The sequence below is a fragment of the Marmota flaviventris genome, chromosome 4, assembly GCF_047511675.1.
Source record: "Marmota flaviventris isolate mMarFla1 chromosome 4, mMarFla1.hap1, whole genome shotgun sequence".
Lineage (NCBI taxonomy): Eukaryota > Metazoa > Chordata > Mammalia > Rodentia > Sciuridae > Marmota > Marmota flaviventris.
This window is the reverse complement of record NC_092501.1, coordinates 9,405,060-9,420,746: the sequence shown is the minus strand read 5'-3', so window position 1 is coordinate 9,420,746 and position 15,687 is coordinate 9,405,060. Positions and strand designations below refer to the sequence as shown.

The 15,687-nt window shown below is 37.1% G+C and overlaps 1 protein-coding gene across 8 annotated transcripts in view; it reads right to left on the bottom strand.

Moving 5' to 3' along the window:
• Window positions 1-15,687, bottom strand: part of Ate1 (arginyltransferase 1) — a 145,430-nt gene that overhangs the window by 119,798 nt on the left and 9,945 nt on the right. For 4 of the 8 annotated variants that reach the window (XM_027929968.2, XM_027929967.2, XM_027929974.2 and 1 more), the window contains exons 5-8: window positions 14,120-14,374; window positions 11,201-11,430; window positions 8,741-8,869; window positions 7,734-7,862 (exon numbers count right to left, since the gene is read on the bottom strand). In XM_027929968.2, coding sequence (XP_027785769.2) covers window positions 7,734-7,862; window positions 8,741-8,869; window positions 11,201-11,430; window positions 14,120-14,374 — 743 coding nt within the window. The remainder of the gene's footprint in view (window positions 1-7,733; window positions 7,863-8,740; window positions 8,870-11,200; window positions 11,431-14,119; window positions 14,375-15,687) is intronic. The other 4 variants (XM_027929973.2, XM_027929971.2, XM_027929972.2 and 1 more) reach the window with 2 other exon arrangements.

Sequence of the window (15,687 nt, the reverse complement as noted above, 5' to 3'; positions counted from 1 at the left end):
TTTATAATTATACTGCATTTTGTAGAAGCACAACTCCTTTTTTGGAGATGCATGCTAAAAGAATTTGAAAGTAAAACATCATAATGTAGAATTTAGTTAAAATTATTAAAGCAAAGGAAAAACTAAGCTACAATCATTTGTTACTGGTGTCCAGGTGTCCAATATGCCACTCTTTCAATGTTCCTCTGATGGAATTCTTAATAAAATTGGGGAGACAGTTGGACTCAGACATGTGGAGAGACTCTAGGGTCATGAGAGCACAATTTTCAGACAGCAAAGAAGAGCTACAAGAGTAATATGAATTATTTTAAGGAACAATGGCACTTAAAAAATATTACATTTTTTCTATAATAAAACTCCAATAAAATTTCAGCAAAAATTATGTATTCACATTATATGAATAAAAACAAAGATTCTTAAATGTTGGCTTTATATTTTATTATGCACAAGACAGGTCACAAATTATGTGTTTTATTTATATGTTACTTTCTAAAAATTTGACATCTGCCTGAATGATTAAAAATTATAATGGAAACATACCCACTAATTTGTAGATCCTATGTAATCTTGCTATGTGCAATAATGTGCTACTTATCTAAAGATGTTACTAAAAAACTGACTTGGTGGGGCTGGGATTGTGGCTCAGTGGTAGGGTGCTCCCCTAGCATGCATGAGGCACTGGGTTCGATCCTCAGCTCCACATAAATGTAAAATAAAGATACTGTGTCCACCTAAAACTAAAAAATAAATATTAAAAAAAATTCTTAAAAAAAAAAACATGACTTGGCTATTTTGGGATATCAAGCAATCTATATTTATTTATTTTTTCAACAAACTTCTCAAAAAATAACCTACTTCTAGGGTTGTTTAAGTGATGATGGAGTTACCAACAGACTCAAAATGAATTTTACACACTAATATAGAAGTCTCCAGTTGGCATACAAACTGTTATTTACTTAAGGTGCTTTACAAAAAAATAAAAAAGCAAAAAATATATTTTCTTGAATAGTTTCCCATTATATTAACCAAACCACACCATAGTGTGTTGCTGCACAGAATCCCTTAAAATGAGTCCGGAAAAAGGAATACATTTTAAAGACTAACTTTTTGGCTTCTCTTTATGCTTCCTAAACACAAAATACTGGCTATTTGCTCATATAGAAAACTATAATCATGTACAAAGGGAAAGTACTTTTGCACTCCATGTTCAAAATAGCTTTTTTCTATACGAAACATACTTCAAAACTGGGAAGCAAAGTAGGATGGCCGAGCCCATTCTGCCCAGCAGGCTGGACCCACAGGCAGTGTGCCAACTCCATCTGCAACCGTGGCCTGCCTAGTATGCTAAGAATTGCTAAGATGAACAAAGAATCTCATCCACTGTGTGGCTATCTCCTCACCCAGAGCTATCTAGAGCAACTTGCTAAGTCTAAAGGTTAAGAAGCCCAAACTTCATCCCCTTACCTGGAAAAGACTAAAGATACTGGTTCTAACCGTGCTCTGCTCATAAAGCAGAGATGACACTCAGAGAACAGAATAGTGGTGAAAAAATTTTGTAAGCGGGGTGGCCGTTCAGCTCAACCTGTGGGAAGTGACTATTCAGAATGGAATACAGGGAAGCTCAAGCCTAAGGGCACTCTTGGAAACTCAGATCTGGGTGGCAAGCAAGTAAAAGAAGGCCAGCGGTTCCAAGTGAGCAGCAGCTGAACAGCTGTGTTGGTTTATGAGAGAGAACCAGGAAAAAAAGACAGTCAAGAGCCCTCTATCTAGTATCAGGGCAAACCTCAAAGACTGGTCTCAAACACTGCCTGGCAATGCAGTCCAAATTTAATTACATCAGACTATAGAGCAATTTATCCCCAGGGCACTGCTGAGAACAATACAGCAACCAGTGGAGACCAAAAGTTGACTATGCCATCAAAGCTTGGACACCCCCAAAAGCTCTTGTATGAGACAACGCAAGGAAGTTTAGAGCTGGAAAGACTGGGTTGTAAGAGGTTTAACCTAATCCATGCGTTAATCCCCTGACAGGGATTGACATGGCAGGCAGGTAAGGTGTGGCCTGGGGAGTCGGGTCACCTGGGGTATGCTTTGGGGGCTATAATGTTTGTCTGTGGTAAGGGGCAGTTTCGCTCTCCCTGCTTCCTGGTGGCCACACCCTGACCACTGTCCTCCATCACGCTCTTCCATCACAATGTTCTGTCTGCCTTGAACCCCAAGGAATGGAGCCAGCCTTCTATGGACTGAGACCTCTGAAAACTGTGAGCCCCAAAATAAACTGTTCCTCCTCTAATTGTTCTTGTCAGGTCTTCTGGTCACAGCAACAAAAAAATCTGACTAAAACAGCTGCCAACAGAAGTATTTAGAGAAGTAGTTATCTCTGTAAACATTTAGAGAGATCAGAGAGGAGACAACACACTACCAAGACACTGTCATCCCAGGGGACTGAACATGCCTAGGACTGAGCCCTCCAAGGAGTGACAGCAGGGGCTTCTCATATATAAATGCATACTTTCCTTCTTCTCATCACTAATTTAAAAGCAACAATATTTACATACGTATACTACTGTGACAATAACTTAGAAAATTACTATATTTGACAACATCATCAAAAAAAGATGGACAGGAGCAAAGCTATACTGGAGTAAAGAAAATGAAATTAGAAGGCAACCTAAATCCACAGGACAAACAAAGAAAGCCAGAAATGATAAATAAGAAAGTTACTATGACAAATTAGAAATAATTACTTATTCTTGTCCCTTTTCTCGGCTCTATACAAAACATAAAATTAAATAATATGATTAAATTTGTGATATATAATATGCTTATGAATAATAGCACAATAAGGGAAAAAGGGAATAGTTTTAAACAGAAGTAATAGTAACTTATTATCTTTGGAATGACTTTAGCAAAAATCTTAAATAGACCCTATAAAATGAAGATCTATATGGGAAGCCCTAGAGTAGCTACCAAGAAAATACTGTTAAAATATATAATAACTAGGTGTATCTCAGCGATAAAGCACTTGCCTAGCATGCATGAGGTCCTGGGTTCAATCCCCAACATTGCCAAAAACAATACATATATGTAAAATATAAATGTAACACATGTGTAAATCATAAAGGAATTAAAATAAATAAAATAAACTGTTACACTAGAAAATAGTCATTTATTGCAAAAGGAAAAAAAAAAAAAAGAACAAAAAGACAGGGACACACAGGGAAAATGGCATTAAAACAAAATGCATAAATCCATCCAATCCCCTAGGCTCTGCTTCAAGTCTGTGCACGCTGGAATAAAAACCTCCCACACAACCCTGCCACCCAGGTGCTCCTCAATACCAGGTAGGATTTTGGAATGTCCAACATGGTAAAACCCCCTCTTTACTCTTTTCAAGACATGTAGATCATGAGATCCTCTCCACCTAAACTTCTGAGAGGGGTGTGTGACCCAAGCATGATAAATTTCTCATAGTCCCAGCCACTGTGAACTTGCTCAGTCTCGGAGATAAGGATATATCTGAAGATGTGCCAATCAGCACCTGCCTTGGGACTTTTAACTGAAACCAACAGGAAGGAATCATGAATTAATTTTTACTTAGATCACTGTGAGAACATGAGACCTAAAGTGACAGCATTCACCTCTACTATCACATGCCTGCCTGAGAGAAACCATTACACAGAAAAGATACACCAAGGATCAAATAAGGCCAGAAGTTATGAATTACATATGCAAGTAAAAAATTAGTTCACAGGACAGGGGATGCTGCTCAGCGGTGGAGCACTTGCCTGGATATACCAACATTCTGGGTTCGATCCCTAGCACTGCAAAAAAGAAAAAAAAAAATCAGTTCAACTTCAGTTTCTCTTGCCCATAAAGTTTCTTAACAAGTACACAGAATTTACACCTCCCTTATTTAAAATCCTTAAATAATTCCCTATCACATTAACATTAGAGTCCAAAGACCTTATTTACCAATAAACTCTACCAATTTTGGCCCATAGATTATGTGATAACATAAAAATCAACTTTTGCATGAGAAAACACCGTAAGCAAAGTAAAAAAAAAAAAAAAGTGAAAAAACAAAACATATGTAAAGAATTCCCAGTACCCCTCAAAAAAAATGAGCAAAAATCTGATCAAATGTTTTATAGGGGGAAAAAAAACACTAATGGCCTTTAAACCTATGAAATTATGCTCAACTACACTTATAATAAAAGGATATAAATTAAACCAACACAGAAATTTCATATCCGTCTATACGGCAAAAATCCAAACCCAAAACGTTTGCCTACTATTCCATGAGCACGGCCATGGAGGAACAGGCATTCTCATGAACTGCTAGAGTGATGCTAACTGGACAGCTCCTAAGGAAGGGAACCCCTCTGAAGAGGAGGCTAGCTGTGACCCAGCAATCTGGGTGAAACCTATAACAAAGACGAACTAATGAAAACACAAAAATTCTATGCATAAGGGTACTTACTGCAACACTGTGTAACAGCAAAGGACTAGAAATAATAAATGGCCATCAATAAAGCTCTATTTGAAAGAACTATGGTACTTTCATGAAGCGTACCACGCAGCTACAGAATGGGCTGAAAAAACTTCTCCACATACTACTACGGAATGACCTTCAGGATACAAACAGTAAGTGTGGCATACAGAGTTGTGTCTGGAACATTACATCTAAGAAAGAGAGGGAAATGTGTGTATGTGTGCATGTAAGTGCGTAACATGGTACGTGACATAAATATGCATGTATGATATAAATATGCATGTGTGATGCACATACTTACATACTCACATATATGCACTTCCCATACATCCAAAGAGAGAGATTACACACATACAAATACACCCATAAATATCACATTCATGGCACTTTTTGCTTGCATTTTCAAAAATAATCAATAAAAAGAAGCAAAATTAATTCTAAGATAAATGAGCTAATTTCTTAAAGAAAATGTGATTTTCAAAAAGAAAAATTTGTTCTAATACTTATAAGAGTATCAAAAGAAATCCTGAGTCAAACAAACCAAATATAAAAAGGCATTTTTTTGAAATAACTAGAGAAAACTGAATATGTACTAGGCATTACATGATATAATTCTTGTGCATTTTGCTGAGTGTAAGGGTGGTATTGTAGATACTTTCTTTTTTTAAGTTTCTTTTTTTTTTTTCCTAGAGAGAGAGAGAGAATTTTTTTTAATATTTATTTTTTAGTTTTCGGTGGACACAACATCTTTATTTTATTTTTATGTGGTGCCAAGGATCGAACCCAGTGCCCCACGCATGCCAGGCGAGCGTGTTACCGCTTGAGCCACATACCCAGCCCCAAGTTTCTAACTTTTTAAGAACAGAGTTCCTTCTTTTCTTTGAAATAGTGTTTATTTATTAAAATAAACTAGGTTATTTACCATACAAATTACCCAAGTGTTGTTTTAGCCCTTATCTTTCTGGTGAACTGGTAATTAGATCTAGAAGCTTGTACAGATCCAGATTCCAGGGCTGGGGACATGGCTCAAGAGGTAGTGCGCTCACCTGGCATGCATGCGGCCCGGGTTCGATCCTCAGCACCACATACAAACAAAGATGTTGTGTCCGCCAAAAACTAAAAAATAAGTATTAAAAAAATTCTCCCTCTCTCCCTCTCTCTCTTTAAAAAAAAAAAAAAAAAAAAAAAAACAACAGATCCAGATTCCATTTCTTTAGCAAGAATGTTCCTTAGGCAGTGCTTTATACGCATTGGACTCCATTAGGAGGCACATACCTGAATGTTCCACTTTGGCAATAAGTTGAGATACCTACTGAAATACAGATCAAATTATATCTAAGACTTGGTATAAAATAACCCAGCAAAGCAACAACAAAAAACTATGGAGAGATATAAAATTAAAATGGCAATATGTTGAGAACTATTGAAGATAGGTACTTAAGAGTTTTATGTATATCCCAAATAATATTTTTTTTAAAAATGTGGGTCTTACTTAAATCTCCAAAAGCCTCTGCTATCACATAACACAAACCCAATACTCTGGCCATACTAAGTCAAATGGTTTCTCAAGCACAGCACAGGATTTTGACATGCACAGCTCCACACATCCTAGTCCTGTTGCCCACAATGCTCTTGTCTCTTTGGACCTACAAACACTTCCTCATCTGTGCAGGTTTGGTTCAGCGAGTACCTCTCTCAAAAAAAAACAAAGAAAAAACTCTCTAACCTCCAGTCCTACACCAAGCTGGCTCTCCCTACGAACCCAATCCTAATTCCAACAATGTGGGAACTTCTTACCTGTCCCTGCAACTAGACTTCCAATGCCTGGACCACTGCAGTAAGTAGGTCTGCATTGACCTGCACAGACAGTGAAGCTGTCAGGGAAAGGTTGAGGGAAAGACTCAGGGTGAACATACTACACCACGTGGAGAATGGTAAGGAGGCAGGTACAAAGCCTCAGTTTCCAGAGCAGGGGGAAGAGGCAAAGTTCAGAAAAAGACAGACCCAGGAAACTATCAAAAGGAGTTTCAAGGCTCAGCAGAATCCTTATTACCAGAAAATGCATGGACCCCAGCTGTGCATCTCAGTGGGGAACCCAGGTCAGCACTTTTAAAACCTGGAGACCTCTTTTAAGATGCAGATTCAGGGGCTGGGGTTGTGGCTCAGTGGCAGAGAGCTTGCCTCCCACATGTGAGGCACTGGGTTCAATCCCCAGCACCACATAAAAATAAATAAATAAAATGAAGGAATGTGTACATCTACAACTAAAAAAAAAAAAATTTTTTAAAATGCAGATTCTGGGGCTGGAGATGTCGCTCAGTGGTAGAGCGCTCGCCTAGCGTGTGCGAGACTGTGGGTTCGAGGCTGGGGGTTCGATCCTCAGCATCACATATAAATAAAGGTATTGTGTGCAACAACTAAAAAATAAATAAACATTTTAAAAAATGCAGATTCTGACTGAGTAGACCTATGACGAGGTCTGAGATTCTGCATTTGAGGGCACAATGATGCTATTCACCTACAAATCACACCGTTTAATCAGAAGACTGTAAGAGACTGCAAAGTCAGCCTTTCCCCAACGAACATGGAGGGCCCACTCCTGTCTTATTAATCCTCTCTTTAGCTTACACATTTTGTGCCATTAAAAAAACAAGAGCAATTAAAGGAACAAACAAAAAAAATCAAAATTCTTAATTCCTCTTTGTCTGCTGGCACCCTTCTTCTAACACCTAACTACCCCACTGTGGCGACATGGGGTCTCTTATTCATTCAATATCCCAGGCCTAGAAAATATAGGACCTCATAAATGCTTGTTAAGTGATGCTCTAAGTAATAACCTCCCTCAATATAGTCACTCTCCCCCTCCTACTTCCCTGGTCTGTCCTTCCCAGCTGAACATCAATCCCTTGAAGACAGATTCTTCCCTGGGTTCTGTGGCACACCATCTGGCACACATTGGTCCTTAGTCAAATGTCTGCTGAACAACTGAACCCACAAGCACCCTACATCCAGGTTCAAGAAAACCCTGCAGGAGGACATATCTTGAATCTTTTTTCTGAAGGACTCAAAATGCTCACAAGTATGACTCATTCTCACAACAGTTAAGCAAATCACAATGAAAGGAAGATCCCCTCAATTTAACAGGTAAGAAAATGGCACAAGAGGGTTATATATACATATTATGCTGCTTCTCAGACAACCTCGTCAACAAAGGAAAAAACATTTTAGCAAACAGTACCTCAGTCTTTCCACATTCATCAGGCGGATCCTGGTGTATGGCCATTTGATACTTGACATATAAAGAAAAGGACTGGCTGAAGGACGACTTGAACTCTGGGTCCTCAAAGGAGACAGGTACTAACCTCACCTTCAGAGCAAGGAAAATACAAGCAAATGCTATTGAAACACCTCCAGCTGATGATGTGCTTCTGAAGGTGAGGCTAGAGTAAGATCTCCGCAAATCCACTTCCAAAGCTCAGCACTGGAATTTCTCATAAAAACAAGATCCTCTGGAGTAGGCTGACTGGCACCCAACCTAAGTGTCAACTGTACACTAATGCCATGACCAACTCGCAAAAGGCCAGGACAGTCTGTCTTTGTTTCACTCTGGTTCTCTCTGTACCGGTCAACTGCAGCTCTGTGTGCACTAATCAGCACTGCTGCTGATCGTGGCCATGGCCACCACTTTTGCACCCTCACTTATGTGAAGTGGTTTAAGCTTGCTTTCCCTTCCAGATTTTTCTTGGGTCATTTGATTTACAAAATTACAATAAGGTTATGAGGACATCCATTAAAACACTGAGTTTTCCAGCCCCACTCAATTGTGCATGGGTAGCACATTAACATAATAATTTAGCTATGACTATTTCTACAGATAACTTTTAAATATGGATAAAGCACACTAACCATGTTGGACAACACATGTCTAACATAGAAATATATTTTTCTCAGTTATTTCACCTTAGAGCTCTCTCACTTTCAGGTAAATGCATCCAGATGTAGTGACTTTATATAAACTTTACATGTTACTTTCCACTTTGAAATTACACATAACTGGCACTTGACATGACACTGGGTACCATTTGCACTTTCAGAATGTCTACTAAGTCAGTCTTATCTCTGTACAGATAAGCTGCAAACTGAATATAAGTAAAATGTACCACAAATAAATCAAGATTTCATACATGATACCAAATAAAGGGGAAAGTTCTGTTTGCACAGAAAAATTACAATTGCCCTGCTGACCTGGCTCACAGTTGGTTTGTCAGGTGGGTCCTTGTGAATAACCATCTGGTAACGTTTATAGACCTGGTAAGACTCCTGAAATGTGGCTTTGAACTGAGAACTTGGTGGAGATGATCTCACCACCCTCACCTTCAGAAGGAGTTAAAAAACAATGTTCATTAATTAATTCATTTATTCATTCTGTAGAATATGCATTAGCAATAATTCCCACACCACAAAAAAAAGTTTCAGCAAATATTAAAGCATAAATATAAAAATCATGAACATTATGAAAAAAATCAACTAGTTAATAAAGAAGTGATTTCTGCAAGTTCTACACTCCTTAAACTGACAGAGGAGGATTCCTCTGAGCTCTAAGCCTCACCTCCGATGGCTGAACATGTGAGCCTGTGTACTGCACACAAGCAGGATTCTTCTAGCACTCATGGCAAAAGCACAAATACACACTCCTTAATGTTAACTGTAAACAAATCGCCATCAATAAGTCAGTCGGAAAGACTGAAACTGTGAACATATTTTTTGAACATTTTCATTTATCATTTCTAACTTTAAACTTACAACTCCGTTAAATAAATAAAAACAATAATCCTCATAAAGCTTTCCTTCATAGCCTGGTAAAAAGGAAGACTCTGAAATTAGACTTCTTTTGCTCAAATCTCACATTGTCACCATCTTCGTCAAGGAAATTAACCTCTCTGTGACTTAGTTTTCTCATATATAAAATGAGGATGAATTAAAAGCAGTAATTGAATATGGTAATGGCTAATATATATTTTATCATTAATTATTTACTAACCAGTTAAAAGTATTAGCAAAGCACAACAATAAAACAAAATCAAATGCAATATAATAAAGCCATAACTGTTCTTGAGTGCCATGAGAAGTAATTCCTACATGAAGAGAGTGACATCCAGTGGATAACCAATCTCTATACATCCTGGGACCCATGACACTAAAAAAGCAATAGTGGGCTGGATGTGGTGGTGCATACTTGGAATCCCAGCTACTTGGGAGGCTGAAGAAGGAGGAACAAAAGTTCGAAGCCAGTCTGGGTAACTTTGGAGATGGTATCTCAAAAAAAAAAAAAATGTTTAAAAGGTGGAGAGGGGGGACTGAGGATGTAGCTCAGTGGTAAAGCACTTACCTAGCATGTGCAAGGCCCTTGTGTTCAAACATTAGTGCCACAAAAATAAATAAATAACTGAATGAATGAATGAATGGCTGGGGATGTCGTTCAGTGGCAGAGCGCTTGCCTTGTGTATGTGCGGCCCTGGGTTCCATTCCAAATACAAAAAAAGAAGCAAAAGTTTATGCTTATAGAACTGTTATATGAGGTATGGTTGATTCCCTGAATATATTACTATTTATAATCAAAAGATAAAGTCTCTTTATAATGTCTCTTTATAAAATATTTTAGGTAGTGTACTCAACTCTCTTTACAATTGATTTTGTGGAGAAAAATCAATACCAAAATCAGAGTTATAATAATCAAAGTTATTAAAATAAAATTTAAGTTTGATAATACATATATTGCCCTAAGGTTTAGAATGCATCAAAGCTAGTCTTCAGTATTAGGTTAAACATTAAGTGATATTCTTAGATGATATTAAGTTATAAATTCAAAGGCTGATTAGTTACTAATCAAGTATGAGAATATATAATGAAATCATTACAGTAAATGTCTTAGAGAAGATTTTTTTTATTTTTATCTATTTGTGTACTTGGAGATAGGTCTCTCTATGTTGCCCAGGCTAGCTCAAACTTTTAATCCTCCAGCCTCAGCCCCACCCCCAGCCACCAGAGCAACTGGGATTACAGGCACATGCCACTGTGCCCAGCTGAGAATTTTATATAAGTGAAATTAATACTAACAAATCTGAAATTGATCTAGAAATGTAAGTCAATTTGGAAAAAAAGAGAATTTTAGCTCTAAAACATTCATATCATGCCTAAATTGATTGGGACTACTTAACGAGCAAGGAATTTTTCAGTGTAACTTAATACTGCTTGGTTGATTCCCAACTGCTGGCTTGCATATATGACACTGATTGATGTCTTCATCAGATCAGAATACTCTAACAGGTAAAACAGTGATTTTCCTAGTGTGATCTAGTCTCTTACTATCTAAACTACCTTTTGCTATCTAAATTTCTAAAATGAAATTCTAAAGAGTATTTTTCTTTTTTTTTAAACTACTTAATTTCAAAGGATACAAAAACCATAACAACATGCTAAAACTGGAATAATTTCCAGAATTTTAGTAGCTGGTTGCCTCAAATATTTTCAAAAATTCTTTTTGAAGAAGTGAATATTTCTCTCAAATAGTAGCTAACTTAGTAAACCCCAATTCTCCTTCATTTCTCATAATATAAAATATCAAAATATAGGCAAATAATTTCAAAGAAAATAAAGTACCCAAAAACAAACAAACATCAACAAATAAAAAAACCTCCAAAATACCTCTAACTTGTGTGACGCATTCTCTGGCAAAGATTCAAAAATTAAATCTTCAAGTGATTTGGGCTGGTTGGATTTAGCCTTTGGTGGGAACAAAGATGGTGGCTGACCTTGAGCCTGGAAACCCTCATGTTCTCCAGCTGGATTTTGCTGCATGAGTTTTAACCTTTTTCTTTCTTTCCGGATTTCCTTTGCTTTTCGACATGGAGGCTTACTCAAATCAGCCCCTTTGCCTAAAAAGAGTTTCAAAATATTAGACCAATCACACTTGGCTCTAAAAATGTTTTTTCAAGAATCTCAAAAATTCTACACAGTCCCAAGAGTTCTAACAGTTAAGTTAGTTCTGGGGAAGAGGCTCTAGGTTCAACTTGCAATTCTACCTCAAAAGCAAGAATTGCCAAAAAAGGAAAGTGTCACCGAAACTTTTCAAGGCAGTTCTTACTATTGAAAAATCTCTTAAAAATACCATCCATTTCTCTGCCTTTGTAAGTAGAAAGAACATATCCAATCAAATATCTTCTGCTTGTTTAACCCACATTTCTAGAGGCAATTCCTGACAGCACTGATGACAGTGGATGAATAAATGAATGAATGACAGAATTAGAATATATAATTAATAAACAGATTTAGGTACTGAGCAGCTATGACTATTAACACTAAGAAAAGAGAGGCACCCATGGGGCTGGGGCTGTAGCTCAGCGGTAGAGTGCTGGCCTCACACGTGTAAGGCATTGCGTTCGATTCTCAGCACCACATGAAAATAAATAAAGATATTGTGCGCGTTCATCTACAACTAAATAAATATTTAAAAAAAAAAGAGAGAGAGGCACCCAGACATTTATATCTTCTGAAAGGTAATTCAATGACCCATAGAGTAACCTTAACAAGCCTCAAATAAATAATATCCTAAGATGATTAAAACTTCCCCCCTTCAAAAGAACAAAAGAAAACTAGCCCTGAACTTGGTTAAAAGTTCTAGATCCAACTATCAATTTATAGGTGGCCAAAGAACAGTTAAACTACATTTGCAGATATGATCAGTAAGTTACAAAGAGTGGGACAAACAACCCACGAAAAACAACTCACTTTCTTCAACAAGTAATAACCTGAAAGTTAACAAAGGGGAACAATAGAAGAGAAACCTACAGTTCAAAAAAAGATTTTTTTAAATGCATCAACCAGTTGTGTTGGAATCATCTGACTCTTGACACAAACCAATATTTAAAAACTGGAATTTTGAACACTGAATATTCAATGGCATTATGAAATTTTACTTAGGTGTAATAATGGTATTGTGAATATATTTTTTTCAAGTTCTTATCTTTTAGAGATGAATTCTAAAGAATATGGCATAGTATCTAAAATTTGCTTCAGTATGATACTAGGAGGAGGAACTAGATTTGGGCAGAGATAAAACATAGTGACTGTAATGAGTAAAGAACTATATCAAACAAGGACAGGGGACATGACGTTCATTGTACTATTCTATCTACACTGGCCTACGTTTGAAATCCTCTGTAATGAAAAACTTTTTAGAAATTTAACTAGCTATAAGTAATATTTATAAGAAGAAATAAATAGCCAGGCATGGTGGCACACACCTGTAATCCCAGTGGCTCAGGAGGCTGAGGGAGGACGATCATGAATTCAAAGCCAACCTCAGCAAAAGTGAGGTGCTAAGCAACTCAGTGAGACCCTGTCTCTAAATAAAATACAAAACAGGGCTGGGGATGTGGCTCAGTCCCTGGTACCAAAATAAATAAATAAATAAATAAATAAAAGAGCTGACCCTGTACAACACAAAAGAATTAGGGTTGAAAGAAATTCTCTAAACATAATATTTCATTGGACTATTTTTATTAATTAGGATGAAATCTTAGACTAACATCAATTTAAATATCATGAATGACTTTTTTTTTTAGTTTTTGGCAGACACAACATCCTTGTATGTGGTGCTGAGATTTGAACCCAGGCCACACACATGCCAGGCAAGCGCGCTACCGCTTGAGCCACAGCCCCAGCCCCTATGAATGACTTATGTAAAAAATATTTTAAAAGTGCCACTGGAAAGTTCTCTGCACTTAGACTTCTATAACATAATTTGGAACCAAACAAAAAAATTCTAATACTAAAAGAATCACTCCTGGCATCATTTTGAATGAATAGAAATTAATTCAAAAACTATCCAACTTCATATTTTATGAAATAATTTTGAAAAAGTCATATATATATAGGTAAAAAACCCATTTAATAGTGTGTGATTTTTTTTTTTAGTGTGTGAATTTTTTAAACCTAACTTTTTTTATAAATGAGAACATAGGAAAAAGTCTTACCTTATTAAAATTAAGCATGAAAATAGACTTTTTAAATGAAAATGAATTATAACTGTATTAAAAATTTGAAATGATAAACTTAAGAATTTCAAAATATCTGCATTTTGGACATAACACCTATAATCTCATTTTTCTAAAAATAACCGTTTATTTTTTATCACCATATCTTTTCTTTCTTTCTTTTAGTTGTAGATGGACATAATACCTTTACTTTATTTATTTGTTTTCATACGGTGCTGAGGATCGAACCCAGGGCCTCGCACGTTGAGGCGAGTGCTCTACCAATTGAGCCAGAACCCCAGCCCTCACCATACCTTTTCATTAACAAAAATCTAATTCTCAAGCCTCTAAGGTTATAATGTAATGAAAAAGAATTCTTGAAATGTCTGTATTTGGGGAAAATAAGGATATTATTTCAGGATTTTAAGCACAATGGTTTAAAAAGACATGATTTGTTCATCTAAATATAGGTAGTCTCTTCCAGTATAAAACAGGGCTCTATGTTACAGATGCCATGAAAGCCAAGCATCACAGTGACTCAAGTGAAAAGAAAAGCAGTTAATATGACTTGATATCAAATGTTCATTACCTGGCTTAGGAACAGTATGAACTTTAATTGAATGTGATGGTTGACCAGAGCCCAACTTCTCTTCTATAGCTTGTGAATGAATTGATTCATTTGATTCTTCCTTCTTTGAGTTTTTTTCTTTCTTCATCTCTTCATTCTCTAAGCTCTCTTTGAGGTCATCACTGAGAGTTTTAAGATCACACTTTATATCCAATTTATTTATTAATGCAAAGTCACCTGCAACAGCATCCTCCACTGTGGAATCCATGGGCTCATCTAAAAGCCAGAAGAAAAGAAAGCCCATCGGTTGGGGTCATTTGACATGGCCAAGATAAACACAGAACTATAATGCCCCTATTTCCAGCATAGAGAAACTACTGTGTATCCACCAAATCCATTCTCCTCCTTTCAAAGCAGGAGAGCTGTCCTTGAAATCATGGTGCCCCGACAGAAGGCACTGCCCATCACTCTTCAAGTTGTGACCAAATTCCCAACAACAAAAGACCTAATTTTGTCTCACTTAAAGGAAAACTGTGACCTAGGACTTCTATCTTTACCCATCTCTCTGGCTGGGTTAAAAAAAACAGAGTGACCTGGGAAATCAAATGTTGAAGTGAGTCCCAGAATGGCCAAGGGGGAGCAAAGCTCCAGTTCTACCCAGAACACCACAATGGACGTGAAGGAAGAAACCGACTGCCAGCACTGTGTAGCCACTGGGTTTTGGTGTCTTTTTGTCACAGCTGTTTAGGCTTTTACCCTAATGAGTGCATCATTCCTTGAATTAAGTTCCAGACATAAATAATTTAGAAGCTCGAAACAAGACAAATAAAGAGCCAAATGCAAAAACTATGTAAAAAGATGCAACCATCAATTTACAAAGGGACAGCATCCTCAAAGCTTATCTACATGTTAATTTTTGAAACTTAGAACATGATTCCCAGATTCAAAAAAAAAAACCCTGCATATTAACTAGCAAACAAAAATCTATTTAAACTTGAAGAGTATGTACCTGTAAAACTAATCAGAGATGCACCAAAATTCTGATGTTTCCAATGTTCCAATCAGCACTGAACCTATAAAATTAAGCCTCTGGCCTCTTCCGTGCCCATAGCTCTACCAAGTCTGCTCCACACTGTCCTGAATCCTGGTCCACCCAGGGCTGTGCCTGGTAAAAACTTAACCTTTCATGCAGGTCTCTATCTCCAGGGCATAAGGCAGTGACACGGGTGGTGCAAGGATGGAAATCATACTTGTGGAATGAATTAGCGAGCTAGGAGGTTCTCAGGATTAAGTGTTTTCTATGGCAATTGTGAAAAAGAGCTCTGAGAATAGACAGCATTCCCAATTCTTACACTCTTGCTCTAGGTACTGCCAACAAGAATCCTTTTGTAAAGGTTAAAAAAGAAAAAACAGCAGCTCGGAGGCAGAAACAGGAGGATCGCAAGTTCAAAGCCAGCCTCAAATATGGTGAGACACTAAGCAACTCAATGAGACCCTGTCTCAAAATAAACTACAAAATAGGGCTAGGGAAGTGGCTCAAGTGGTCAAATGCCCCTGAGTTTAATACCAAAAAAGAAGAAGAAGAAGAA